Here is a 27,636-nt window from a genome sequence, read left to right as displayed (position 1 = left end):
GAAGATACTAGAGAAACACCCAAGTCAAATCTGACCAGGGTATTTCCATAAAATTAATATAATGATTATTTTCCAGCTGACCAACTATCTTACTTGAAATAGACTGAAGCCTCCAGGTATAAAGATAATGATTAATCTACCCCTGTTCTTTATTTAAACTCCTCTGAAAATACCTTATTTAGCATCACCCAAACGAGCTGAACTGGGGCTTGATAATGCCAACCCCGTCCTATATCTCAAGTTCTAAGCAACATCTGCCGTGGCCAGGCCCTGCTGGAGAGAGGATGGGGCAGAGGCATCAGAGAGCTGAAGGCACTTACTGGCGAAAGACATGATGCCCCCGAAGCCTTCGGTGCTGTTGTTGGAGACGGTGGAGGTGGGCGAGCTCGCTCGAGAGTCTGACTCTGCATCTGAATCACTTGCCAGTTTCAAGCTGTTGGGCCGCAGCAGCTTTTGAGCCCTTGAATGCACAGTGGCACCTATGAGCCCCAGGCAGGGGTACCTAATCATGGGCGTGTGGGTCTGACACTACACTGCAGTCACCGCTCCCTTCCCACAACTCCCAATGCCCAGAATAAAGCAAGACCTTCTGGGGATGGAAGGACTGCGAGAACCTTTAAACTTCTCAGACTTCCTGGTTAACCCTCGCCCGGGTCCACTGTAGTGAGGTCCTTCAGTTACCCATCTAGAAGGCATCCCCAGGCTCTCACCGATTGCCACTGACATGTTGGCTGAATCGGGGAGTGTAACTTTCCCCCTGCTCCTCATCATCTTCCTCAGGGGAAAAGCCATACTGGGGCTCGAAGCATGGATTGTCATAGATTCGCCGGCGCACTGACCCCTCTCCAATTTCTGCCTGACGCTTGTCCACGTTCGATTTGCCAATGCTGGGAGGCACAGAGGGGAAGGGCTTGGAGATGCCCACTGCTGCCTTATCATCCATCTCTGTTGAGTCGGCAGGTTCCTGAGGGACATATTAAACAAAAAGTAGTCACCTGGTGTCCAGCGACGCCTTCCTATGTTCTCAGTTTGGCAGGGCTGAGCCAGACCTGTCAGATTCCTATCCTAAGGAACGTGGGAGGAAAGAGCTCTGTGACACCCCCGTTCTCTATCTCCACAACCCATGCAAGGGGGATCCTTGCTAACCCCTAAGCAAGGCCAGATGTCCTCCTTCTGGGGTCAAAACTGTATCCTATAGGTTCTAAGCTCTAGGACCTATGGAGATGAAGATGGGAAGAATGTGAAGCAAGTAGAAAATTAAGTTAATAGCATCATCCTAGCTTTCCTACCAGAGATGAGGCCCACATGCTGAGTAATAGTTCTCACTTATCCACCCCTCCAAGCCCTCACGTACAGAAGTGGCTCCATGGATGATGGTGCTAGGGCTACTGCTGGCGGTGGTGCTGGAGCTAGAACGCAGAGGGGGGTTTTCCCGAGAGTTCTCGCCATCTGGGCCAGGTTCCTCTGCTTCCTTTTGGCTTTGCAGCTCATCAATTGCTACCTCACTGGCGTCCCCCAGTGCTGCATGTGTCAGAGGATCCACATCTGTCAAAACCCAAGGATGGCAGGTACAGACCACGCCACCCCAGAACCCCAAACCCTGCTCTGAGCTGGACAATTTCCCCAAGCACACTTACTAGGAGTGTCACCATTGATGTCACATTTCATCATTTCACTGACAAAGTCACCAAGGGAGGAGTAAGAAGAGCTTGAGTCATCATAATCCATACTATCACTGCCACTGAAGAGTGAAGAGCATAAAAATAAAACAGAAAGGAGGAGCAGGGAAAAGAATCAACAAGCAGCATTTTTTTTAATCAAATCTTTTTTAATCTGTTGTTCTCACTCTTTTTTTGTTGTTGTTTTTGTTTGTTGGTTTTTTCTCCTTTTTCAGTTTTATTAGGTAGAAACAATAATAAGTACATATATGTAAACTAAAAAAAAGTGCAGTATACTGTATATACGTATTTACATGCAATATAACGTGTATTTAGAGTCAAACAGTAATAACAACCATTAGGAAAAATAAACAGAGGAGCACTCTTAACTCAAGGCCAGGGAACAAGATAAAATGAGGAAACAACACAAAACATTCAACCAAAATACAGCCAAGGTTTCAAGGACTGATGTCTAAATCCTATGAGGCTCTGCCGTCGTGCTCAATAAGGGCTAGTGAGAGCCTCTCAGCCTGAAAGAACTGTTTGGCTGCCATAGGGGCTACTGACCTGTCATCAGTAGGGTCAGAATCAGAGTCGCGCTCTGGCGGCACGCGCAGCGCCTCAGCCAGCTGGGAGCTGCTGTCGTAGACCCGATAGTGGATGGGCTGCAGCTGGTGGGCGTACCACTTTGGCTTGTCGCCAATCAGGGCTGGATCGAACATGTCTGCCCAAGGAGGAAGAAGGAAGTGGGTCAGCAACAAGGAGGAAAAAAGCAAGCAAAACATAAGAGGAAGGTAGGAAAAAGCCTACTGCAGAATAGGGATGGAAGGGGCAGGATGAAGATTAGAAAGGCGAAAGCAAAGAGAAGAGCCATCAGGAGGACAAAGACAGAAGGTGGGGCAGAGCAGAGTGTAGGTGGACTCACTGTTGTGAATTCGCTGAAAGGCATAGTTGGTGGGGTTGAGGATCCATTCTCCAAAGTACTCCACAGCCTGAGTCCTGGCCAGTTTCTCAGCAAAAGGAGTCTGCCGGGGACGTGAGGCTAGAAAGGAGCCAGCTTGAAAAGCTACCACGGGCCGGGGGAAGAGACGCAGGGTACGTGTGTGCATCTGAAAGCCCTGCAGCACGTTGGGGGAGTTGAAGAAACGGACCATGGCCACTCTGGGGAAGAAGGGGATGGTGAGACGACCAGAGTCCCACACCCCACAGAGTGAGGGGCCCTCCGGTCTGAGGTCTCAGACCGCCTCCCACAGTCATCACTCAACAGGCTTCCAAAGTCAAGGGCAGAGGTATCTTCAAGAATCATCAACCCCCGTTTTCACTCAAGGCCTAAAAGGCCTGAGCATATAATGAACTATTTCTTCCATTTACTAAGCGGCAAATATAAGCAAATATTATACATATTTTATATACAAAGAAACTCTGGCTCAGGGAAGTAATCTGCCCCAAGGTCACTGAGTGAGCAGAGACCAACTGAGAGCTCATGATTGTCCAGCTGGCTTGGCTGTACCTGGTTGCGACATCCACAGAATCCACATCGTTGCCATAGATGAGTGGGTTGAATTCCGTAGAAGGTGTGGACTGCAGGTCATTAGAAGGCCTTCCCAAGAGAAGAGGGACCTCTTGGCCCTCATGGAATTTCTCCAGATTGAGGATGGGCTGGGTGTTGAGACTCATGCTGGCGAGAGCCTGTGGAACAATAAGAAGTCCCTCACAGAAGGCAGATTCCTGGGTAGCTCGCCAATCTCATTTCCCGGGAAAGAGCCTTCATCTTTGAAATAAGAATCCAAATATTTTAATCGTTAGAAAACAATCTGAATTGTGAAATTTTTAGCTTAAGCCAATCTGACTCAAGGCAACTTGTTCAAATCTGAAGTCCAAGGCAATAGTTTTCAAATTTGTTTTAGCTGTGAAATCTTGTTTTTCAATTGAAATCTACATGGAAGTATAAACAACTGAAACATGTAAATAGAAGAACTTCTCTGAAGGACATAAGGAACCCAGAGCCTCACGTGCTCAGTGGTCCCAAACTAAATCAACCCCCAAGAAGCTCCATGGGGCAGTTTGAAAACCACTGGCCTAGACCTGCAGTGTTTCTTACATGTTAATGAGAGAAGGAATCACCTGGGGATGTTGTTAAAATGCAGATTCTGCATTTTCAACAAGCCCCGGTGATGCTGGGGCTCTAGGGATGACACTTTGAGGAGGAGGGGTCAGAACACAGCACCACTGAGCCCAAGGAGCATAGCTTCTACAAACATTTAAAGTATGATTCCAGGGGGAGGGCATAGCTCAGTGACAGAGTGACTGCTTAGCATGTACGAGGTCCTAGGTTCAATCCCTAGTACCTCCATTAGAAAATTAATAAATAAACCTAATTACCTCCCCACCTCAAAAAAAAAAAAATTAAAGTACAATTCTATATGTCAACCTCCCCACCACATTAGTCATACTGAAGCAATCATCAAGAATGAAAACATTGCAAAGGAAGACAGCTAAAGAACTTTCTGAACTCGCAATCCTCACCAGACTCTGCAGTAACAAGGTATCATATTACATCAGCAGTGATGAAGCAAGTGAGAGCAAGAGGGGTGATACGAAATGACCCACCAAGCACATTTCACCAGGAGGTACTGCTAAGCAACTGAGACAACAGAGAAATTCCTGAAGACCCTCCACATGAGGGATTCCTAAAAAGAAATACCGAGCTATCTACTGGTGGTCCTACATAACACACACAGCAGGACAGAGGAACAGGGCCTTGTCAAGTTTTACCTTCAGGTACTGTGTTCAGCATGCAGAAGAAGAAGAAAATCAACCAATGAAAAATGCATTTAAGGGATTACTCAAAGAGAGGAATTTTTGAAGAGAGGATTCTATAGGGACTAGAGGTCAATTCAAGAGGAAATATAAAAGGAGCAAGATGGTCCAACTACTAACTCTCTCCATATAAGACTGAGAGAATGTTCCAAGGCCATAAAGAATGGCAGACATGACAAGAAACAAAAAGTGAAGGGTTGTTTTACACAGCATTACAAGTGTCTGAGGGTGGGAGAGCACACACAATGAATTAAAAGGAATCTAAAAAGCCCTTTTTGAGATTTACCCTGCTACCCAAAAATGGGATATACCTCTTCTCAAGCCCACCCAAGGCTAAGAAAATCTACTCCGCTTGAAGTCTGAAAGGAAACTGGCTTTTAAAATAGCTGTCTGCCTACAGCAGTCCTATAGCTGCAGTTTCTCCCCTTCCTTTTCTTCATTCTTCACTTACCTGCTTTAAATGTTTTTTCAACTCTAATGATTCTGGTTCTGGCAGGATAGGCAGCACTTCTGCATTGGTGGGGGCAATCACCTACACCAGAAAAAGAGATAAAAGGCATGACCTTAGAACTAATTGCTATGGAGTTTCTCTTGCATAAGGTTAAATGACAAGAATAGGAAGTTATATATATAACATTATATCTACGCAAATACATATGTTATGTTATATACATATGCACATAAGACATATATATACACACATATATGACATACACATACACCTGAAAAGGAATATACCTAAATGTTATTGATGACTATCTCTAGATAATAGGGTTATGGTTTTTATTTGCTTCTTTATACTTATTTGCATTTTCTAAAGTTTCACGATAAACACAAATAAGGGCTACCTACCAAAGTTTCAACGTACTTACTGCAGAATGGTAACATACATTTTTTTAAGTCTGCACCAAAAGACAGTTTCTTACTAGAAACCACACTCCTAGAAAACCATCAGAAGACCTACAGCAACTGTAACAGTCCTGCAATGATATCTGCCCTACTGCTCTCAGAAGATGGAGGGAAGCTCTTAACTCTGGCAAAATGAAATCTTATGATTCTTTGAGTTCTAACCAAGGACCTATTAAGCCAATAAAGTAAAAGCAGCATTTTTTAAAAGTTGTTTCAATGAGTCTCACAACAGAAGTCACCCACAAACTCGGGACCTTCCTAGGAGTAACCTAGAGAAACAGAACAGAATCCAGCGCTACAATGCCTTGGCCAAGAGCCTCACCCTGTTGCTGTCCAGATCCACTAGCCATACGTCATCAGGCATTTTGAAGTCCAATTTATAGAGGAAGAAGCTGGCAGGGACCCCGATGATGTACGGTGTTGGAGCCAACAGCAGCTGTGGCAGATAAGAAACAAAACTGAAACCTATTATGATCACTTATTATTGAATTAGGATTTTTCTAGATAAAGAAATGCACATCCACAATCTTTTCCAAAATCCTTAAAGGTAGATGTGTTTCAAAGTTCAGAATTTTTCAGATTTTAGAAAGGTAACAGTGTATATTCTACATATTATGTAGCACCTGCAGTGGTGTAGCTAGTAGCCTATAATCATTAATGTTAACTGTGATAAATAAAAAACATAAATCGCACAGGTTTTGCACCAGATCAGTTTAAGTCAGGTCAGATTCTGCAGACAAATAGATAATAATAAGGAATTCAGGACCAGTACTGATTTACAACCTTTTCTGGGCATTGAGCCTTTTCCCTCAGAGCTGGACAGAGTTGGAACAGAGGTGACAAAGCCAGAGGACACCTTGACATTCACCTGTTCTGCCGATGCCATGCAGGTGGGCAGCAGTGGGATAACAGGAAACATATACTCCAAGGGATAGATCATTGCCACAAATGCCATCACGGACATTGAGAGTGCGTTGTAGTCTCGGGACTGTAGCACCACCTGCCAAACCATAAGGATCACACAACAGTACAGGTAAGATTTATGAGAAAACAGCTTCCAACACCACAATTTAATTTCTATTTCACCATGCCCATGGCCCTGGGAGCTTAGTTTCTACAATTATCACTGCCCTGAGCCCCACCCTGCCTGCCACTTCCCAATGCAAGCACTGTGATAATCCTCCTTTGAATCACCCTTTCACCTTCCTAGTTCTTGTACCCCCAAATCCCAGGGTCACTCACGGGACCAGAACTACTGCAGTGTCCAGAGAACTAGGTTGGTGTAGTTAAGGATAATTCAACTGAGTGTCAAGCCCTCTGAATATACCCTACATGATATCAATACCTTAATTCAACCCACACCTGCTGAGAAGCTGTTGTCTACCTGTTATCTCCTGGAGACAAACAATGAAAAAGATGTAGTCCCTATCCTCAAAGAGCTCATGATCTAGCCTCTGCCATGCTTCAAAGCCCCTTCCCTAGAACAGTCTAGAAAGCTGGTCTCTCACCTTGTGCTCTAACAGGATGCAGGTTAGCACCTGAAGGCAGGCATCCACACCCAGAAGTTCCAAGGGAAGGTGCAGTGGGAAATCCACCAGGGTGAATCGAGAGGGGTCTGGAAGAGCAAAGGTCAGAGCTTGCTGGAGTTCCTGGGGTAGGACCTCAATGTCCACTCGCTTCTGCCCAGAGACGGGTACTGGGGAGCGCAGCAATCGATAAATCCAGGCCTCAACCTCTCGAAGGTCATGCAGAAGGGCACTTGACTTCTCTTCTACTAACAACGATCCGGTAAAGATGCGCCACATGGTGTCCCTGAGGAGCAGACAGCAGGAAACAGACACGTAAGCACCAGGAGCTGAAACCCAACTGCAACTAGAAAAGCCCACCCTTTGGGCTGAGAGAGGACCACACAGTATATACAAGGGTAAGAACAAGTGCAAAAATATATATAGAGCAAGACTTAATGTCCTGCCCACCATGAAACATCAAATTCCTCAGCATCACTCCACACACAATGATGGAAAGACGTCTAAACACAGCAGTCTTGGCTTGCAAGGACTAACATGATATGCTTAAGTAGGTGTAAAGGACCTCAGACTTTAGAGGAAATTTCCTACCCACCTCACAAGCCAATTATACCTCAACTCTAAAGGCCTCCCCTCTCTTCTGAGCATCAGCAGCAAACCGTACCTTTGTATGCCTCGAGGGATACCTAGTTTCTTGCCCAGCAGCCGCTCACTACAGCAGTCCACCAGACGTTTGAGGGTGTACAGACACTCTCGGAAGGTGGAGAAGAAGGGGTAGTGGCTGAGCACACACAGGGATGTCAGAGTGCTGTTGCGGGAGCGGCTCCCTGCCTTGGCCCGGTGTTTGCCCCGAGGAGAATGGTTCACGTCCGAGGTGGAGTCAGCACTGGGAGGCTGCAGGGACGAGCCACTCTCTGAGTTCTCAGTGCCAACCTCTTCTGAGACGCAGGTGGCACGGGGTCCTTGCTTCCCACGGGACCCTGCCCCAGCCTCCCCCCTTTCCTTAGGCATGCGCTTCTGGAAGGAGCGGTAGAAGTTAACACAGATGCCATAACGCGTGACTCCAGTGTCCTTGTCGGTGAGAGTGAAGACAAAAGAGGTGTCGTCCCGCAGGCTCATGCGCCGCTGCCGCACACTCAGACAGCCCTCTGGCTGGCAGAAGAACACGACGTCTGGGGGCAGGGGAAACTCAGGGTGATCCTCTAACGGGTACCGCCTTAGCAATTCTGGAGTCTGGGCCACACTGTCACTGCTCGGGTGCCTGAAGAACATAAAGACAAATTCAGTAGCCTGAAGGAATAGACCGCTCTTTCAAATTTTAACCACAGTCAAGAAATAAAGTTCAAAATGCTCTTTTGGATAAAGTCATCTAGCTGCAGAAATTGGACAACATGGGAGCTGCTTGCCACATTTAGCTGGTAAGGCTAAATGAGGTGTGCACTGCCATGAAGACACCTATCCTAAAATGAAAGGAAAATGGAGACAATAAAATTATCACTAACACCTTAAGATGATTAACACCCTTCAAGGTGTATTAGCTCATGAATTCCCAAAAGAGCATGTGTAGATAGAGAAGGAGCACAATGTACTTTTTCTTTTTATGAAATAAGGAAATTGGGGTATATAGAGTACATTTGCTCAAAATTACAAAGATGCTAGTTAAGGAGCAAAGTTTTGCTGTCTCGGTTCCTCCAGGCCAATACCCTCAATCCACCTGTTTTGTTTTCACTACTGGCAACAAGGCTTCTATCAGGGTAAAATAAAAGGGGAAGAATGAGATATGCAAAGCAACGTGAAAATGGGGAAGGGGGATAATTATGGATTTTTATGGCTATCCCAGATGACAAGAAAAAAATCAGTCACTTCTTCGTTACCTGGCCCCTACGATCACTAGATAGTCAAGTAACCGAGGACAGAACTTCTTCTTTTGCACCATGGTTTCGATTCATCAGTTCATCTCAGAGAAACTTTAAGGCTCCCAGCGTGGAGTCAATGTTCCCAGGAGGAATTCAGGTATCTCAAAATCCAAGTCTAATAGGAAAAAAGTACTGATAAGATCCACTGCTGTGCCTGAGAGACTCATCCCTCTCAGTTTCATGCCAGCCAAGGACAGAGGTCAGAAGATCTTCCATTTTAGTACTAAAGATAGGAGAACATGACCCTTTTCCTAGCCCAGAGCTCTGCCCAGGTTTATGAGCTCACAGAGTCAAATGTCAAGAAGTAGGATAAATAATGGCTCACCTCCCCATCCCCATAACACAAACCAGTTCATTTCCAGCCTCACCCCTGAGGCTGTTTCTGAAAAACAAGCCTAGTCAGTCTAATCTAGACTTAGTTATTATGATAACAAAAATTAAGTCATTTTCAGGACTGCTCCAGGGTGGATCAGGATCAAACCAGACTCTCTAATCAGCACTAATCTGCACTCCTAGCTCTAGGTGGAAACCTAATTATTCTCTGTTCCAATATTCTGCATTCAGCTTGATGTGGAACTATCATATAGACTGTATAGTTAATTGCACTCAGACAATAACAGCAGCTGGCTACTCTACCCCATGTGATTTCAAATGAAGAATTTCTATGCCCCAAAGGCTTTATCTAAACTATTTTTCTTTCCTCTTCAAGCAAGAAAGGGGCCCAGTGGCTACTGCTACTAGCTCTGCCCTTGGTGCTGAATCACACTCTGCCTCTATTCTGGTCCCAGGATTTGGAATCAGTAATACAATACACACAGATAAAGCCTTGTCCTTCTGTATCTTTTAGTGATTAGGAACTAAATGCAGAAATAACAGAATTTCTGCAAGGACAGGGAGAGGTGCTCAGAGGAATTTCTAAACCATCGTCCAAAAATTAGGAAAAGCTTACATGGCCTTAACTATAATTTATTTCCTGTTGGGTCTCCATACACTTCTCTAAATAAAGTGTTTCACTTCATGACAAGGATACTTTTAGCGCTTCCAGTATTCCACTTCTGTGCTCTACACATGGCCACACTAACACTTTGTTCCTTACACACATAGAGAGAATCCCATTACACTACACACACTCTCACACACCCTTCCCTTCTTTGCTGCTGTGTGAACTCCCATATATACAACATACGTACACCCTGTACGCTTAAGGCTTTATTTGATTTAGATGAGTGGAAGTTCTATCTGTTTTCTCCCCTAAGTAATAATAATAATAATAATAATAATAATAATAATAATAATAATAATAATAATAATAATAATAATAAATAAAAGGCCAATTTGCAACACCTCTCAAATCATCAAAATACTTCTCCCTCCTTTCTCTTGCTCCCAATAGAGGACCCGCAGGTAAGAGGATTCAGTTTTGTCTCCATAGAAACTCTGGCTCCAGCACTATTTATAGCAGAGCCACCACCCCTCCCCTGCTTGGTGACCGCACAGTGCTAGCAGCTGCTACTCCAGAGTTGGCCAGTGCCCATAATAATTCATTCTCATTGAATCTGAAGACACCTCTTCCACTGACAGTACCTACTAGTTATTAGGTTATCTTCTCCTCCATGTGCCTTTAGTTTCACTTTGTCCTAATTCTGGATTTTGATAGAGATCTCTCCTTTCTACATAACCAAAACCAAGTTCCCAAGCTTGCCATATACTCATTTCTAGGCATCACTACCACCCCTAAAACCCTTTGGTTCTCTCCAATGCTTTGCTGTCATGAGCATACTGCAGAATGTGGGACACTGTTACAGGGCAGAGTTCAGCCCCTCCCAAGCAGAATGAGAAGGGAAGGGAAACACAGAAATGAAATGGGAGATGGGTAAAAGCATAATTCATTCCATAAAGAATTATATTTAAAATTCCTAGTAAGAGCCAAAGTATCTTAAAATAAAACAATTTACAGGACTAGAGCTCACGGCTAAGGCTTGAAATTTATGTTTACATTGAAAACCAGGAGCCCTCTCCTGCAAAAATCTCAAAGATCACACCTGAAGCATCTTCTACTAATATATTAAGCATTAGATCTCTATTCTTGGTGGGATCCCAGCCCCTCTCCCGAAAATCATTAGATAAAACTGAAATCATTATCATGCTGTACAGTGCTCATCTCCCTCTAAAGCCACAAGGACCCTGAGATCTTGTGACTATTCTAGCCACTAGTGATAGGATGGATTTTTAGCCTCAACTCATATCTCATCAACAGCCACTGCCTTCGGTTATTCAGATTGCAGAGATAACCAAGGCTTTTCTTCCCATTCTCTTCCCTCCTTACAAAGACTCTAAATCTTCCAACTACCTATAACTCACATTCTGTCTTCATATCCATCCAGACTCAAGACTCTGCCTCCTGCCTCAACCGTATTTACTAACATGCAGCTCCTCGTTTCCTAGCTACTATATTCCAAAAGCATCAAGCTCAAAACGCATACCTATCTGCTGAAGTCCTACACAATTATCATCCACTCCATGCAAGTACAGATTTAGAATCCACAGACCTTTAAGTTATCGATGTCTTTTCAGCTTACAAATGGGCACATTAACCAACCCTTTGGGTTCGTCCCTCGTTTTAGGCAAGATGTCATAGTAAAACCACAGGAACCGGAGAGCGATATGACATCTTTGCTGACGTGAGCACAACAGGAGGCTCCCCTCCACCTCCTCCCCAGGCAGTGACCTTGCAAGCGCTTCAGCACAGACTGGTCCAGCTCGGGGAAGAATGAGAGCAAGGAGGTAGGTAATAGGCAGAGTTGAGGTGGGCAGGAAAAGGAGGACGAATTTAGAGATGCAAGAGAATGGGGATGGAAGCAGTAACAGGAAAGATTGAACCGCGTCTCCCTCTCCAACAAGCCAATTTTGAAACACCAAATTAAAAAAAAAAAAATTTAAGAACCTAACATGCTTCTCCAAATCCTAAAACCCAAAAATGTATCACACACACACACACGGGCACATGCACGGGCACACGCACACACGCGCGCCATGTGCTTAGCCCGGCTCGGTCCCCAAGCTGGACAGCTCTGCCCGCCTCCTCACCTGCTGGACAGTTCGCCCCCGCCCCGGAACCAGGGCCGCCCGCCAGCCCCGCAGGAATCTAGCCCCGCAGCCACGAGCAGCGCCCAGGCTCGCAGCCCGCGGCCCGAAAGCCCCCACCTCTAGCCCCACCCCCTTCTTCACGGATCCCCCCGCTCTCCCTCTCGAGACTCCCCACACAAACTCCTTTAGGGCCTCCATGGCCCCGTCCCTCTAGAGCCCGTTTCCTCTCAGAGCCTGTTTCCCCCGAGGAGCCCCGTCCCAAACACTCTTCCAGAACCCTCAGTGACCCAGACCTTCCTACCTCCCAAGCCTCGGGGAACCTGCCAGGCTCGGCCAGGCGAACCCTGGCGGCCGAGCGTCAGTCGCTCCCCCGCGCGACCGCGGCTTCGAGCGCGCGCCAGTTCCGCGTCTGCACTGGGGGGCGCGTACCACTCCGACGCGGTGAGAGAGGGGGAGGCTGAGGGGGGCCGGGGCCGTACCATTCACCCCCGGGGGTCAGGACTGCACCAAGCCGAGCGCTGAAGGGCGGAGCCGACCGCGGGAGAAAGGCGGCTACGCACACACCTATCCGTGTGGGAATGGGAAGACGACGGGGCGCGCTGGGCCAGCCCACCGCCTTTACGTGCCAAGGGGAGGACCCAAAGGAATACTTTTTGTTTAGGTTGTGCAAACAGATTTTAATTCGACACGGTAATAGAGCCCATTTCGATGAAGTGTGGAGTAACCTGGAAGCGACTTCTCAAGATAAGCTGCCCCTGAGACCTTCTGGACCTCCCCCCTTCACCTCACCTCCCTCCCCCCGCTCTCGCTTTGGAAGTGCCCAGCCGCCAAGGCAGGAAAGCAGGCGGCCGCGGCGGTGGGGCCTACCAATTCAGGGGCGGCGGGGGGACTTGTGGCCGGAAGGCGCTGCCTCGGAGTCACCTACACGGGCGCGCTCCAAGGAAGGGGGCGTGAGCGGCGCCGTGGTGCTCGCTGGGAAATGGAGTCCAGTCCTTAGGAGAGGCTAAGCCGGAGACAGGGCAGTCCCCCTTGGCCTCAGGGGACTTTTCTTCCTGTCCCACAGGGCCTGCGGGCCGAGTGGTAGGACTTTTGTTCCTTCTTTTTCAGATGTCAACGGAAAAACCAAGACTACGCGGGCACGAACACAGGTGCGAGACTGTGGCATTAGTTCGGAAAATCCAACACCCACCTCCAACAGGATCGAACTGGATCATCGAACTGGGAGGGGGCATCTTCGCCTCAGCATTTCATTGACCCTTATGGAGCAATGGGGCTAGTAAAAGGAGGTCCCCCTCTCACTGCCAAGGCTGTCACTTGTGACTTGTCTCCCTCCTCTGAGTCTGGAGGCAGATCCTAAAAGACACAGGCTTCCCTCCTCTATTCCCGGGCCCCCACCCCCATTCCAGAAATTGGTTTCTCTCATTCTGTATTCATTTTGGTCTTCCTGTACAAACAGTGCCAGACCTATCAGTGAGGCAGCCTTGAGGCATTTTTGGCCAAGCCGCAGTGTGACAGTGGAGAATTTCTCTTGGGGCCCTGTGGGGAAAACAGGAAGTGGTAGAGGCAGGATGGGCAGGGCCCTGGAGAACCTTGTGCAAAGTGGCCCCCAGGTTCAGCCATTTGGCCGGGTTAGTACAGTCTTCACAGGGAGCATTGTTTTAGCAGGGTCTCCACTACCCAGCAGCCACAAAACTCCCAACCCTTTGACTCTCCTTTAATGCCACGTGAGGATCTCCTTTGCCCAGCCCTCAGGAATGTTTGCCCTTCTCAGTTGGCTCCACCTCTAGGAGGCAGCCACTAGTCCTCAGCCATCCAGCCCAGAAAACAGAAGATACAGGGGAAGAACAGTCATTCATGCACATCCCAGATCTCAGAGAGGAGTGGGGGAAGCTTTTTGTCCTGCAGGCGCAGTGCAAACACTTGCTCTGAGTGGACGCTGCTCAGTGTCCGGAGGCTCACTAGTTTCATTAGCATCCGTGGGAACATCAGTCGGTCCTGGGAAAGAAGACAAGTACAGCCTTTGTCTCTCCCCAGGGAAGAGGGGCAATGGTAGGGGAGTTGTAGGAGAGGCAGAGAATTGTCTGTGCACAATGTAGTCAGGGAGGGATTCTTGAAGGGCAAGTAGGAATGTCAGGGGATAAGCCTATGAGAGCAGGAAAAGGGGAATGGTGGGGAGACTCACATGGGGGTGGTGGATGGAGACGTAGGCATGCAGGGCCTCCACATATGTGTGTTGCAGCCTCTCTACCTGGAGCTGGTCCTGCACGTTGGGCCGGTCTATAGGTCACCAACAAAGTTGAGTAGCAGGTCTGGCCAGGGTCTTACTTCCATACCCCAAATCACAACCACAAAATAGGGACATGCCCTACCCAACCTCTCCCATCCCAAAGTAGCACAGCAAGGGCCTCCACCCCCATGATTCCTGCCTGATGAGGCCTACAGCCCTCTTTGATGCAAGTCTCTTGCTCAATTTTCCCTCTTGCCCCTCTTCCTCACCTGCAGAGAAGATGCTGATGGCAATGAGCAAGGCAAACTCAGCATCATTTAGCTGCAGCTCATTCATGGCTCTGGAGAACTCAAAGATGGGGTTGATGAACTCCACCTGCAGCCCTAGGGAGGGAGGAAGAGAGGCTGGAGTGTGTGGCATGGGCAGCTTTGCTCAATTTAGGAAACTACCAGGAACTCAGTAAGAAGTCTCCGAGCTCTGCTGTGTAACCTTGAGCAAGTTTGTTAACCTCTCTAAGCCTCATCTGTGAGACGGGAATCATATCTGAACTTATTAAACTGCTGTGTACAGGGAGCTATCTATGTTCAATATCATGTAGTAACCTATAATGAAAAATATAAAAACGAATATGTGCATGTATATGTATGACTGAAACATTAAGCTGTACACCAGAAATTGACACATTGTAAACTGACTATACTTCAATTTAAAAAAAAAACTGTTGTGATGGTTAAATGATAAAGCATACGGAGCACTTTCCCCTGTGCCCAGCATATAGGAGGTCCTGAATTAAATAAATAATAATTCTGTTAGAATTCTTATTAGGATTCTTGAAAGCCTCACATTACTAGAAATAGAGGCAACCCTTATATTTGTTTATAAAAAGACTTCTTCACTGGCAATTGGCCTTACTTGTTTGAATACTAATGATACATTTCATGTTTCACATCACAGGGGAAACAGAGCAATGTGGTTGAGGGTGTGGATGCTGACATTGGACTCCCTGGGTTTGAGTCATGGCTCTACCATTTACTAGGCTGTGTGACCTTGGGTAAGTTATTTAAGCTCTCTGGGCCTTGGTTTTCCCATCTCTAGGATGGAGATAATAATAGTACCTACCTCATAATGGGTCCTTAGACTAATAAGTGGCACATATAGTGACTAACATGTAAGTGTTTGTTAAATAAATAATACATTAAAAAAAATAGAACCAGCCTTCTCACTGAGGAGGCTGAAGTTCAATAAACCACGACCTGAAGTGGTGACATCTAAAGAACAGCTTTCCCATAGGCACTGTCAAAGTCTCCCCGCCCCACACTGTCCCCTCGGCTTTCTCAGACTTCTTTTAGCAACCATCTGCTAACTTTTCCATTCGAGACTTCTTGATTAGTCACTTCCTGTACTTTCACCCCAATGTTTATCAAGTGTATGTTGATCTATTTACTGAACAAGCCCCATTTAGAAAGCATTTCTTGGTGAAGTATTGAGCCTTGAATTGTGTTGAACAGACCCTTGTACAGAGAGGACGAGCAGGTTCTAGAGTTGCGCCGCCTGCGAGGGTCTGCTCCTGCTTGCTGTGAACGCCTCCAGTGCCATCAGTTCACACCGTGAGTCATCCACACATGTAGCATATGGTAGTGGATGAAGAGCAGGAGGGAGCCCTGACCAAAAAGCACCTCTGTCCCTTCTCCCCAAGACCCTACTGACAAAATGAAAATGAAAGACATATGTGATGACATAAAAACCACTGATATAATTGAATCTATAAAAAGGTACAGATTCAGATGGCACAAGTCCTCAAGTGCTGAAGGAACAAGCCGATGTGAGAACAGGGAAGGATGCAGAAAGGAGGATGTTATGAAGGAGAAGGCTGCGGTTAAGAAGGACTGGGATATTAACCATCTGGAGAAGAGGCGGTTGGGTAGAGAAAGGGGGCAGGACTGGGCTTTTAAAGCTGGAAAAATTCATCACATCATTCCTATTATGTGCCTATACATTCAGGCAGTACACCTGGCCCTACAGAAGGCAAGAGGTGCTAACACAGCCCTGATGTGCCCTATAGCTAAGGGAGACCTACCTAGAAAGCTCACTGGGTGGCCTGTGATAGGACAAGAGCTGGCCTGAGTCACTGGAAACCTTTGTGAGCTCTGCCCTGGAGACCAGGATTCTCCAAACCTGAGAATGGAGTCAGCATCAGCCATATTTTACAGACCCACTCACTCAGGTGTTAAATCTCTCAGTCTCTCGTTCAGCCTCAGCCATGACCCTCCAAAACACCTTCAGCCTTCCATCCTTTCCCAGCCGTGCTCCCATAACTCAAACATCACTAGTAATCGAATACAAGGAAACCAACACTGCTTAGCCTGCAAGCAAGTATCAGATAGAGAACAGCATTGTGAACTACTTCCTGGGGAAAGTACTCCAGGTCCAGGATGGGGATAGAAGTGTTCACTCTTATCCTAAAACTGCCGCATCTGGACATGTCTACCATGTTTAACTCCAATTCCATGGCTCCTCAGAAAGAGCAATTAAAAAGGAGGAAATCATGCAGATACTAACTACTATATATAAAATAGATAAACAAGTTTCTACTATATAGCACAGGGAACTGTATTCAATATCTTATAGTATCCTATAATGAAAAAGAATATGAAAATGAATATATGTATGTATATGGATGACTGAAACATTATGGTGTACACTAGAAACTGATACATTGTAAAAAAAAAAAAAAAAAAAAAAAGAAAGAAAGAAAAGAAAAGGAGGAAATCAGTCCACCTGATCCTTAAAGAACATGCATATCTGAGAAAGATTTTTCATCACTGATTGCTGAAAGGCTTGGTGAGGTTTTCAAGCTTTTTTTTTTTTCCCCTAGTTGTAAAATCTTTCCCTCAAGCAAAATGTAATGCAAAAGCACAATATACAATACAGATTTAAATGGAGCTTCTTGTTTAGCTAAAGTTAAGATGAAGGACATGCCTGTGCCTCTTTATTTCTCCTAAGGGGGCACTTTCATGGAAACTGCCCCCACATCAGGTTCCTGGGAATAGTTTGAGAACCACTCGCCTAATGCAACAGAGGCATTGGGGGCAGTTAAGGGAGGCAGGCCTTTCAGGACTTCAACTCTCTGTCTTGTGAACACAGTGGAGCCTTCCCTTTACAGCCACTCAAACCCTGGGCCTATAGCTCTGTAGTCACTATCGGCCCCATGACAAAAAGCATCTTGTTCATCTGACCCAATACCTTTGTGATCTCAGTTCTCACCTGCTTTAGCAAAGTCTTCTCGGTTATAACTGAAATCCTTGAGGAAGGTAATACTCTCACTCCCAGGGTTGTACCTCCGAGATGTCTCCAGAAGCATAACCTGCATACAAGTAGCAGACCTCAAAAAAGGACTTGGCAGGCTACTCTTGGCCTGGCACCTTCAAGGAAAGGTCAAGCCCCTCATCCCTGCTTCCCAATGGATGTGGTTTCCCAGCTGTTTGTCTAAAGGCCCCTCCCACAGACCAGACAGCCCGCTCTGATCCTCCCTTCACCCTCGGCCATGCCAGCCACCTCAATTGCAGAGGTCTTCAGGAGGGCGATCTGGTCCTCCCGGCTGAGCTGCAGGAAGCCCGGCAACTGTTTGGCAAAATCAACAATCTCCTGCACAGAGACGATGGCCAGCTCAGTGAAGTGGGCAAAGCGTTGCTGACGGGCCTCCCGGCTCTGGGGATCTGGTGCCATGGGCCAAGGCTACCCAGAATGGCAGGGAGAGAAAAAACAAACCACTCTGAGCCAGATATAAAGAAACCGACTTGCTTATGGCACAGCTACCTTTCCCCAGGTCCCTCCTGTACCGTGACTCGAAGCTGATCAGAAAAGGAGCGTCTGTTACACTGCTGCTGAGCAGCCACCAGCTTCTCAATCATGCCCAGCTGCTCTGGGCTGAGCTGGGGCAGGACTTGGGGAGGTGAGGAAGCCCTCGGGGGCACGGATGTGGCCTGAGCCTGTTCCTCCTCTTGCCGCTTCAGTTTCTTCAATCGGATCTGTTCTTCTGACAGGACGCCTAAGGACAGAGCCAGATGTGAGGAGGGGAGGGGGAGACAGGAAGCAGGGATGGGGCAGAGGGATGGTTTGAGGTTCCAGAAAAGCAGAGAGTATTGGGTAAAGACAAGAAAGAGATTTTAATCCTCACTTATGAGCTGTGGAGGAAGGCCCCACAGGCTCAGCTGCCTGTCTGCCCTCAGACCCTGGCACCCCCACATCCTCTCTTTCCCATCAGCCTAAAGCACCCCCACTCCTGCTCTGGCCCCCAGACACTCACACTCCTCCCGCATGCCAGCCTGGCGGCATTTGCGAAGGCGGCACTCCTGGCACTTTCGACGCATATAGGTGTCCATGGGGCAGTGGCCCCCGCTGTGGCAGACGTAGCGTGCCCCTTTGATGACGCTGCGGCGGAAGAATCCCTTGCAGCCCTCGCAGCTCAGCACGTTGTAATGGAAGCCAGAGGCCTTGTCCCCACATACACTGCACAGCTCGTTCCCCAGCATTTTGGGGGCTGGCCCCTTTTTCCGCTTTTGTGGACGGAGCTCTGGATACAGGGAAGAGCCTTCATGTTCTTCTTCAGGGAAAAAGCTTGGTGCCCACTTGGCCACTGCCCTGAGCACGCAGTGACCTTCATTCACTTCATTATGCGCAGTCTAGTCTCTATTCTAAGAAAGTAGTTCTCTCATGCCAAGTACTATTATGTCCTAGGTACTGTGTTTATATGCACTGATCTTACGACAACCTTAAGAGATAGGTACTCTTATTATTTCCATTTTGCAAATAAGGAAACTGAAGCTCAGAAAGGCCTAAGATAGAAACAAAATTTACACTGAGATCACTTAGGTCTAGTTGACTCCAAAGCCTTTGGACTGAATCATGATCTTATACGGTAAAGAGCCCTGAAGGTACCCCTCCCAGATCCAGGGGCCCCTACCTCCTCCAAATCCAACAACTCCTCACCTGTGGCCTCTGGAGGGGCCTCCACCCCAGGAAGCAGTGCTGTGGGCTCTGTCGCCTCCAGCCCCACCCTCGAAGCGCCCCCAGAAGATTGGGGCATGCTGGCTTCCTCACTGATGATGCAGTTGCTGCCTCCCAGAGGCTGGCTGCTTGCATCTTGTGCACCTGGCTCCCACAGCTCTGCTGCAGAGTCTGAACCCCGAAAGAGAGACACAAGGTGGGTCTCAGGTCCCGGTTCTTTCTCCAACCTTCTCCTGGGAAACTGCAAACTTATCTCCACCCGTAGAGGGCAGCAAAATGTTGGCTCCGGCTCTGGGACCCTAAGGTTTGAGTGGGCTCTAGAGCTAGTCACTTGTAGTGCCCTGTACCTCAGTACCTTAAATGAGGATGTTAACTTTTGTTCCCTTGGGGGGCTGAAGTGCATCCATCCCACAGATCAGACAGAACTCTTGAAAGCCAAGCTGGGTAAGCATTGGACATGCCAAGTCTCCCCAGGAGCAAGCTCAGATTGAGAAGGACAGACCAGTATCTCCAAGGACCAGGCACCACAACGAGCGCAGAGGTGGTCTGAGCAGGAGGCAAGCAATACCAAGAACAGCTCTGGACTGCTTTCCAGGGGAGGGTAGAAGGCAGCGAGTAAAGGAAGCTGATTCCTGCGGGAGAAGAGGAGCTGGGGCCTGGACTTAGGGGAGAGGGCTGGAGTGAAGGAGCTTACCAGGAGTTACATCAGGCACAGGGGCCTCCAGCCACAAGGACATCTCTTCCTGGAGCCCTGGACATTACCAAGGGGCTGTCCTGCAGGAATGACCCAGGTTATACTCTTCCAGAACTGGGCTCCTTCCCCTCCTAATCCTGCCTTTTATCTGTACTAAGATAGCAGCTAACGTTTACTTGCCATGTATGTGTCAGCCTGTGCTAAGATTCTCCATGCCTTCCTCACAATATCTCTATGAGGTCAGGGCTATTCTTAAGCCCACTTTACAGATGAGGAAACTGGGGTTCGAAGACATTGAGAAAATAGCCTAGGGCCACACAGTTAGGCAGTGGTAGAGCCAAGACTCCAGCTCTGGTCTCTGTGACCCCAAAGTCTAAGCTCTTGGCTACCATGCCACCTTTTCTCCCCAGGTCCCCTCCAGGGTGTCAGGAAATGTTTGCCACATCTGCCCCGCTTCTGTCAGAGCCCCTTCCCCCTCACTCTAGCACTGGGAACAGCCAAAATTGGGCAGAACCAGAACATGTGACCGAGGCTCCCTCCACCAAGTGAAACGTGCCCGTTGTTAGACAACCTCACTCCTGCCACTTTCCAGGGTCCCAGGACAGAACTCTTGCCTCCGGGAATCACCCCAAATCACATACAGAACTTCTTTCCCCTTACCCCCTCAGAAGTTATTCTTGGACTTAAATAGAATGCTGTAGCTACCTGAGCTTCCAACACCATCATCATACTTCCCCTCTCCCCAGAGACCCCTTTCTAAATCCATAGGACACCCCCACCCCCACCCCAGACACACACACACAGCCCCAGGCCAGTGCTGAGGAGCAGACCCACCGAGTGCCCAGGCCGCTAGACTTCCTGGCTGGGGCAGTCTCTGGAGCCCCCTTGCTGGGAGAGGAGGATGGTGCAGTCCCTCGTCCACAGGCCTCGGGGCGGCCGGGTAGCCGGAGCTGAGCAAGAGAGGGGCCAGGAGCCCGGAGCCGACCGACCGGAGCCCTGGCCTCCTAGCCCCCGCCCACGACCGCTTCCCCACCGCGCTGACTCCGCCCCCTGCCGGCCGGCCACCCCTTAGGCCCAGCGCCACCCGGGCCCCTACCCCCAACCCTGACAGCCGCATTTCCCTGCAGACCAGCCGGCTCCCGCGGCTCTCCCCTTCCTCTCCTCACCCTGGCGGCTCTAAGCTGCTTTTACAGAGGAATGCCTCCCGGGCACCCCCGCCCTACTCCCGGCAGCCTCGAGTCGTTCCCTCCCCTCCACAGACACCTCGCGGAGCAAAGGTCCCAGGACTGCCCGGAATTGCGACACCGAGCCTCAGTCTGCTTTCCCAGCCTTTGTCCTCCTCCCCTGCCTCTGGAAAGGGGCCAAGAAACTCTCCCCACTAGCCCCAGGCCTCAGTCAAGCTGGTATAATTCCAGGGGTGGAGACAGGCAGGTGCTGGGCCTTCCGGGGAGTCTCTGAATGTGGGTACCCTGCGGGGGCCACAGAGAAGGGAGGAGGGTCCGGTAAGAAGTCGCTACAGCAATGCATGGTCTGGGACTGGGTCGGGTGTGGAGACCATAGGGCTGGATGACACCCAGGATGGTGGGCCTGAGAGGGTAAGCAGTCTCCCTCATCCGGGGGAAGATTTCTTCAGAAGTGCTGGCAGGCTCTGTCCAGCATCTACTGAGACTATAGCCATGCCTTCCTGCTCTGTTGCCTGGAACATGAGATCCATCCCTTAAGGCAGACACCTCATTTTATTGATTTTATCACCCGTGGCATAGAGTAGACAACAGAGTAGGTACTGTGGTCCTGTTTGTTGAATGAATAAGTAAACAAAAATTATATGATCCTCTTCTATCCTATACTTGTTAGCTCTAGTCAGTTTCATCTTAGCATCACAGTTGCTTTAGTGTTTGGGCTCTGAGCTCAGATTTTGGGTTGAAATCCTGGCTTTGCCTCTGCCTCTTATTTGCTGTATGATCTTGATTAGGCAAGTTACTTAATGTCTCTGAACCTGTTTTCCTATCTTTAAAATGGGGATAATAATGTTTTTTGCCACATAAGGTTGTCTTAAGAATTAAACAATATATCAGAGCACAATGTATGGCACATAGTAAGAGTACAAGAAATTATAGCAATAATTAACCTCCCAATCCTTTTAGCTATGGGTATCCAGCACCTTGAATCTGTACATTGTTAACCTTCCAGTGCTTGCTTCCATATACAAACCCTTCACCATCTTTTCTGGTCCTCAGAGCAGCCCCAGGAGGGAGGGAGGGAGGGAAGGTACAATAACACTGAGCTCGTGGGAGAGCCTCTTCCAAGACCACACATAATTAGTGACAAAGCTGGGATCAGAATCCAGATGTCCTCACTCAAGTCCCTGTGCTCTTTCTTTCTCCTGTGTCAGAGTCCAGGATATTCCTGTCTTGTTGCCTCTCAGGTCTTCTGGACCAGTGAAGTGCTGAGATGGAAGAAGCCAGGGCTAGTGGGCTGCAGTGGGAGAGGCAGAGAGCCCTGGGGATGCTTCAGTCCAGATGTGGGAGGCAAGGAGCTGAGGTTACTGCTGGTTGTTCCCCCACCCTGCCCCACTCCCAGTTTCCTGCTCACAGGCTCTTCCTGTTTTGCTGTGAACTCCAGTTCCCATGGGTCCCACATTAAAGCACAGAAGGACAGGGGGCCAGGGCAGGCAGCCAGAGGGATCGAAACAGAGATGAACAGGGCACCAGGGAAGAGGAAAAGAGAGGGAACAAGGAAAGAGTGGATGGGGTGGGGTGGACAGGATAGAAGGCTGGGAAAGCAGAAATAGAAAGGAGCTTGGTGAAAGATGGGAGGAAGCACAGGGTGGGGCAGGGGGAATGTGTAGGGGGTTGGGGAGCAGAGACTTGAGAAGACAGCAGGCTGGGTGGTGTTGCAAAATCTGCCCATGTATTCATTTTCACATTTCAGAAAAGCCCCTCTGACACCCCCCCATCTCAAAGTTCTGCCTCCAGTTTTTGCTCTTGTTCCCTCTCATCACAAGGTTGTCCCCTGACAAGGCCCCCACCCTGGTCTGGGCATCTCTGAGTCATGAGCACAAGGCTCTCCATTCATCTTACTTGTGTTCTTTCTCCAATTTTCACAAGGCCCCAGCTGTCCTGGGAAAGTAGAAACCAGGGACTCTAGCCCCTGCAAAACTGGAACTGTTCTGTCCCAGTACCCACATCATTGATCCAGCTTCCTCCTCCACCTTTCCCCATTCCCAGAAGCTCCAGCATAGAGGCAGAGTCAGCAGGGCGATGTCACTGATACTCTAGGGTACAAGGAACGTGGGATGGAACATTGGCCTAGGGTCTGATGACCTATCTTCTGGGAGTTAGGAGAAGCCTCTTATTCACTTTTGATTCTCAACTCCCTCTCCTGATAGTCTAGTCTCCCCACAGCCCAGGACCACATACAAGCTACATGTGGAGCCCTATGACCCAGGCTAGAGCCAGCTGCTGACCAAGCAGGTCAGGGCGCCATCTCCCCCACGCCAGGGAGTCAGCCCCAGCCTGCTCGTAAATAAAGGAGAAGGAAGCATTAGCAGTGCTTTACTGCTGGAGCTACCCCTTCAGGTTACAGGGGTTCAGGAGCCTCCTCCCCATGAAGAGGGGAAGGGAGAACAAAATGGGGCAAGACCAAAACCTACTGGCAGTATCTCCACAGAGGTTCTGGAGACTAATCCCCAGGAATTCTATCCCAAGCCAGGGCAAGTAGTCAGGGGATCTGCAGTAGGAATCACACGTCTCACTTTGCCAGACCCCGCCCACGGCACAGTCCCACCAGCCTACAGGAGTGTTAGGTCCAAAGCCTCCGAGTCCCGGGGGGCCTTTCCTAGGTTTTCTTGGCCCCGAGAGGAGGCAACATCCACATTTGAGGACCTTTCAGGTCACATTTCTGACTTCCAGAACCTCCAGAGGCTTTTTCTTGCCACAAGGGGAATCTTGAAGCAAAAATAGGAGCATTTACTAGCCCACAGTCCTGCACACTATTGGGTAACTCCCCCCAGAGCACTCCCATGAGGCAGGCCACAAGATGTGGTTTGCAGGGATGGGCTTAGGCAACTGCTTCTTGCTCCCTCCTTCACCATCCTGGAAAGGTACAAAATATGGGGGTCATCTTGCAGGCCACTCAAGTGACTTCTGCCCAACCTCCCAGTCACAAGATAGAGAAGAACCCAGGGATTTCTGCTTCCCAGGCCTATGAGGTCAGAGATGATATAGATGGCAAAAAGGAAAGAAGTAACATTTATTAGGCCCTACTACATACATTTATATTTACATGTATTATTGTATTTCTCCTTATATATAACCCTAAGAGATGGTTACTACCAAGTAGGCAAATATCAAATTTGAATTCAAGCATAGCTGGTTTGAAAGCTCAAACTCAAAACAAAAAAAAAACCCACCTCTCTCCATTACACAGAACTGCCTCCTCAGATGGGAAAAATAGTTAACTCACCTGGATTTAGGTTCACTTCTGCCAACACAGGGTAGAGCAGTGATTCCCAAACTTGGCCTCATTTTCAAAGATTCTGATTTATTTATTCTGAGGTAGGCCCATGTATCCATCCATCTATCTATCCATCCATCCATCTACATGTCTATTCTTTTTGCATTTGTAGTTAGTTCTGTCTCCAAAGTGTGGAGACAGAATTATCTGGTCGAAAATATGCAGAAACTGGGGGTCAAGAAATCAGCTCTTGGCTCTACCATGTGTGGTGTAATCCTCACCATTCCTGGGCTTGTTTCTCACTATAAAAAACTGAAATAATATCTTCTCCATCAATTCCCCTCTACATGGGATACTTGGAGGCACAAAGAATATAGACATACTTGAGCAAGTGGGAAGAAAGGCAAAAGATGAATTTGAGGGATTTTGTTCTACTTGCCAAAATTTAGAGAACCCGAGGTTTACATTCTGAAATGACAATGGTCTGGCTAGTTTGCAAGGAGAGTAAGGGGAATATTAAAATAAAACACTAAAAAATTCCCACTAATATGCAGAATTTTGCCAATTAGCCATGCCCCACTCAACCCACCAATGTAAGAAGTTTTCCTTTACTACAAATCTCTTTATTTAAAATATTTTGGGGCTGCTGATAGCAATGCAGTTTGAGTAGCCTGTGAGTAACAGCCCATTATAAGGACTATTTGACTGCAAATCAGAAAACTTGAGTTTCAATCTGTGAATGAAAAATGTTGCCTCCATATCAGTAAACAAAGGGTGTTGCAGCCATCAAGCCACCACATTGCAGCCACCCCCAACGGTGAGTCCTGAGGGAACTCAGGATGGAAACAGGATGCCCACCATCAAGCCATCAGCCACTGCAGCCACCTCGAAGATATACCCTGAGGAGACTCAGGTGGGAAATCACAGGATACTGACCCTAGATTGCTGAGGTGCATATCAAAGGAATGATTTCAATGAGCCCAGATTCTTACATCTTCCTATACATAGAAAAGTGCTAAACTCCTTGAAATGTCTGCTTTTCTTTAATTAACAGTAATCTTTTGATGTTCCAACTATCTTCTATCTTCGACTTTGTTGCAAAAACTCCTATATATCCTAGCTCCTTTCATAGTCCCTTAGGGTTATTTGAGAGGCTTTCTCTGGGGCTTGAAGGCTTCAGAAAGTCCACCAAATAAAACATAATTCTCAACTTTTAGGCTGTGCTTTTTTTTTTTTTTTCAGTTGACAAATCCATTTTCCTACACTGTGACCTTGGACAAGTCACCTTCTCTCTCTGGGTTTGTTTTCTTATCTGTGAAGTAAGGGGGCTAGATTAGATCAGAGCATCAGAGATGCTGATTTATGACGCCTATCGATGGTCTTCATGAGCCTCTTGAGATTATATGCAAAATTCCATTTGTGTGTGTTTGTGTATGTAGACATTTTTCTGGAGGAGAGAGGACTAAATTTTCATCTGATTCATAAGGGACTTGTGACTAAATAAGAAGGTTAAGAACTATTTGACTACTCATCCTTCAGCTCTCAATTTCTATTCACTCCTCCATAACAGTTCTGGAAGCAAGGTTTAGATCCTGAGGTGTATGTAAATAATTCAATCTGGACTCCTGGGGCAAGATAATGACCCTGCTTTCTCCAGTATGTTCAGATCAGGTTTTATTTCTCCAGTGAACTGAGATGATTTGCTACTAGAGGGCAGATCTGAATCAAAGCATTCCAAGGGCCCAAGATCTGACCTCCTGGAGCTGTGAGTCACTCCTAGCTCAGAATCACAAAGCACTAAAGCCAAGCTGGCAGCACCTTTATCCTAATGGTCAATGCCAAGGCCCTCTTGGCCCGCTGATTCTGCAGAAATCCCATCTACTCTCACTTTATGATATGTCCCTTGCCTTACTCCTATGTATCTCCCCATTGGTCTGAAATTCCTCCCCTAGGGATTCAGTGCTTTGGTTTTGCAGTCTGAGCAACCCAACTCCTTGGAGAAGAGGCATGTCATCGAGATTCTAATTAACTAAAACTTAGAAGTGAACGGATGGGAAGGCAGGAAAAGAACTGGAAGGGTAAGTGAAAGGGTTCCTGAAGCTTTGCTCAGGGCATGAGCAGCAGGCTAGACTGGGACCAACCTCAGGGGCACAGGGAGGCCAAAGGGCTGTTTACACGCTGTGCCCTGCACTCCAAACAAGGCTTCTTCCGGGGAAGAGAGCCAGGCCAAGGCTCAAATTCCACCCAAAGGCAGAGGTGTGGAAAGAGGCGCCCTATACCACCCCTCGCCCCAGTTCTGCACCCGCTCTAGCTCTGGGTTAGCCCCGGCAGCACTCCAGCCCGAGGGGGAGCTCGCTCTCCCGGCCACCATACAAGACCAACCCTGGTACCGGGCGTCCGCGGGCAGAGGCAAACCCGAGCTCAGGGTTCTCTTTACCAATACAAGGTCTTAAGGCTCTTTCTGCCGCGCGAGGTCGCGCTACATTCCCACGCTCCTCCGCCACCGCCGGATAGCGAACCTCCTACAGGAATTCCCTCCCAGATTCCTCCTCCCACTACCCCTGCCCCTCCCTTAGCAAGATGGCGGCGAGCGTATTTCCGGCGTGTCCTTAAGGGTGCGTCCGGGCGGCTGCTGCAAGTGCTGCCCCGAGGGTTCCAGCCACTTTGCTGCATAGACTACAGAGGTGATGGCGGGCAGACGGTTTGGCTGGAGCCGAGCGGCTCTTCTCCAGCTCCTTCTTGGAGTGAACCTGATGGTGATGCCACCTACCCAGGCCCGGAGTCTGCGCTTCGTTACCTTGGTAATGAGACATGGGGTCGCCAAAGGGCTCGCCAGCGCTAGGAGGGCACCGGCCTGCGGGGGGAAGGAGGGGCGGGGCTTTGCTGCGGTCAGCGGTCTGGAGGAGCTGGTTTAGGAGGAGACGACTAACCTGCGGGGTTGGGGGCCTGGGGTTGGAATTCTTGTGAAGCCCTGGGGTATCTTGGGCGCAGGGCGTAAGGAGTTCAAAGTCAGGGAATAGGTTGGGTAAGTCTGCCCTGGGACAGGGATGTAGTCGAAAGGTTAAAAGACTCACTTCTAAAGAAGCCTTTGGTGATTTTTTTCCAGTTTCCCCCACCATCTGCATTGTTTTTCTCTTTTCCTTTCCCATCTGTACCTTTGGTTTTTTGGCTATGGTCTTAAGTGGCATTGCTTAGCCAAGTTAGGATCTCTGGAACCTGGAAGAAGTTACTGACTTCTGAGTTGGGGTCTTTTGCAGAGGGTAGAGATGAGGCTTACCTCCCGACATGGGGCAGAGGTGGGGCCCTGTGTCTGCATCAAGGACATCCTTCTAACTGC

The 27,636-nt window shown here is 48.3% G+C and overlaps 3 protein-coding genes across 56 annotated transcripts in view; 1 reads left to right on the top strand and 2 right to left on the bottom strand.

The window, feature by feature from the left end:
• Positions 1-12,508, bottom strand: part of MADD (MAP kinase activating death domain) — a 37,669-nt gene extending 25,161 nt beyond the window's left edge. For 17 of the 39 annotated variants that reach the window (XR_004323182.1, XM_032488576.1, XM_032488605.1 and 14 more), the window contains exons 1-14: positions 12,218-12,447; positions 8,788-8,944; positions 7,578-8,174; positions 6,896-7,199; positions 6,256-6,387; positions 5,710-5,823; positions 4,930-5,010; positions 3,169-3,347; positions 2,584-2,819; positions 2,226-2,382; positions 1,638-1,741; positions 1,355-1,545; positions 711-964; positions 321-460 (exon numbers count right to left, since the gene is read on the bottom strand). Coding sequence is in view for 38 of the 39 variants with exons in the window: in XM_032488576.1 (XP_032344467.1) it covers positions 321-460; positions 711-964; positions 1,355-1,545; positions 1,638-1,741; positions 2,226-2,382; positions 2,584-2,819; positions 3,169-3,347; positions 4,930-5,010; positions 5,710-5,823; positions 6,256-6,387; positions 6,896-7,199; positions 7,578-8,174; positions 8,788-8,849 (2,551 nt within the window). In the remaining variant the exon portion in view is untranslated. Of the gene's footprint in view, positions 1-320; positions 461-710; positions 965-1,354; positions 1,546-1,637; positions 1,742-2,225; positions 2,383-2,583; positions 2,820-3,168; positions 3,348-4,929; positions 5,011-5,709; positions 5,824-6,255; positions 6,388-6,895; positions 7,200-7,577; positions 8,175-8,787; positions 8,945-12,217 lie in introns of all 39 variants that reach the window. The other 22 variants (XM_032488597.1, XM_032488599.1, XM_032488600.1 and 19 more) reach the window with 6 other exon arrangements.
• A 64-nt stretch (positions 12,509-12,572) lies between these two features.
• Positions 12,573-26,755, bottom strand: NR1H3 (nuclear receptor subfamily 1 group H member 3). 9 transcript variants are annotated; one of them, XM_032488612.1, is made up of 11 exons: positions 26,737-26,755; positions 20,679-20,794; positions 19,845-19,924; positions 19,133-19,321; positions 18,450-18,716; positions 17,983-18,191; positions 17,699-17,878; positions 17,408-17,507; positions 14,413-14,526; positions 14,099-14,193; positions 12,573-13,911 (listed from the first exon to the last, which is right to left on the bottom strand). In XM_032488612.1, exons 3-11 carry the CDS (start codon positions 19,885-19,887, stop codon positions 13,765-13,767), a joined length of 1,344 nt encoding a protein of 447 aa, XP_032344503.1. In that variant the 5' UTR covers positions 19,888-19,924; positions 20,679-20,794; positions 26,737-26,755; the 3' UTR covers positions 12,573-13,764. The 9 variants fall into 9 exon arrangements, with proteins under 9 accessions (XP_032344503.1, XP_032344507.1, XP_032344501.1 ...); XM_032488616.1 differs by lacking the exon at positions 26,737-26,755 and adding an exon at positions 21,011-21,131 and having other exon boundaries at positions 19,845-19,919; XM_032488610.1 differs by lacking the exon at positions 26,737-26,755 and adding an exon at positions 21,011-21,130.
• ACP2 (acid phosphatase 2, lysosomal) overlaps positions 26,147-27,636 on the top strand; it is a 14,610-nt gene continuing 13,120 nt past the window's right edge. For 2 of the 8 annotated variants that reach the window (XR_004323184.1, XR_004323185.1), the window contains exon 1: positions 26,734-27,100. Coding sequence is in view for 4 of the 8 variants with exons in the window: in XM_032488617.1 (XP_032344508.1) it covers positions 26,987-27,100 (114 nt within the window). In the remaining 4 variants the exon portion in view is untranslated. Of the gene's footprint in view, positions 26,378-26,733; positions 27,101-27,194; positions 27,325-27,636 lie in introns of those variants that run through there. The other 6 variants (XM_032488617.1, XM_032488618.1, XM_032488619.1 and 3 more) reach the window with 6 other exon arrangements.

The sequence above is a fragment of the Camelus ferus genome, chromosome 10 (genome assembly GCF_009834535.1).
Source record: "Camelus ferus isolate YT-003-E chromosome 10, BCGSAC_Cfer_1.0, whole genome shotgun sequence".
In the NCBI taxonomy this organism is placed as follows: domain Eukaryota; kingdom Metazoa; phylum Chordata; class Mammalia; order Artiodactyla; family Camelidae; genus Camelus; species Camelus ferus.
This window is presented reverse-complemented; position numbering and strand designations above follow the sequence as displayed.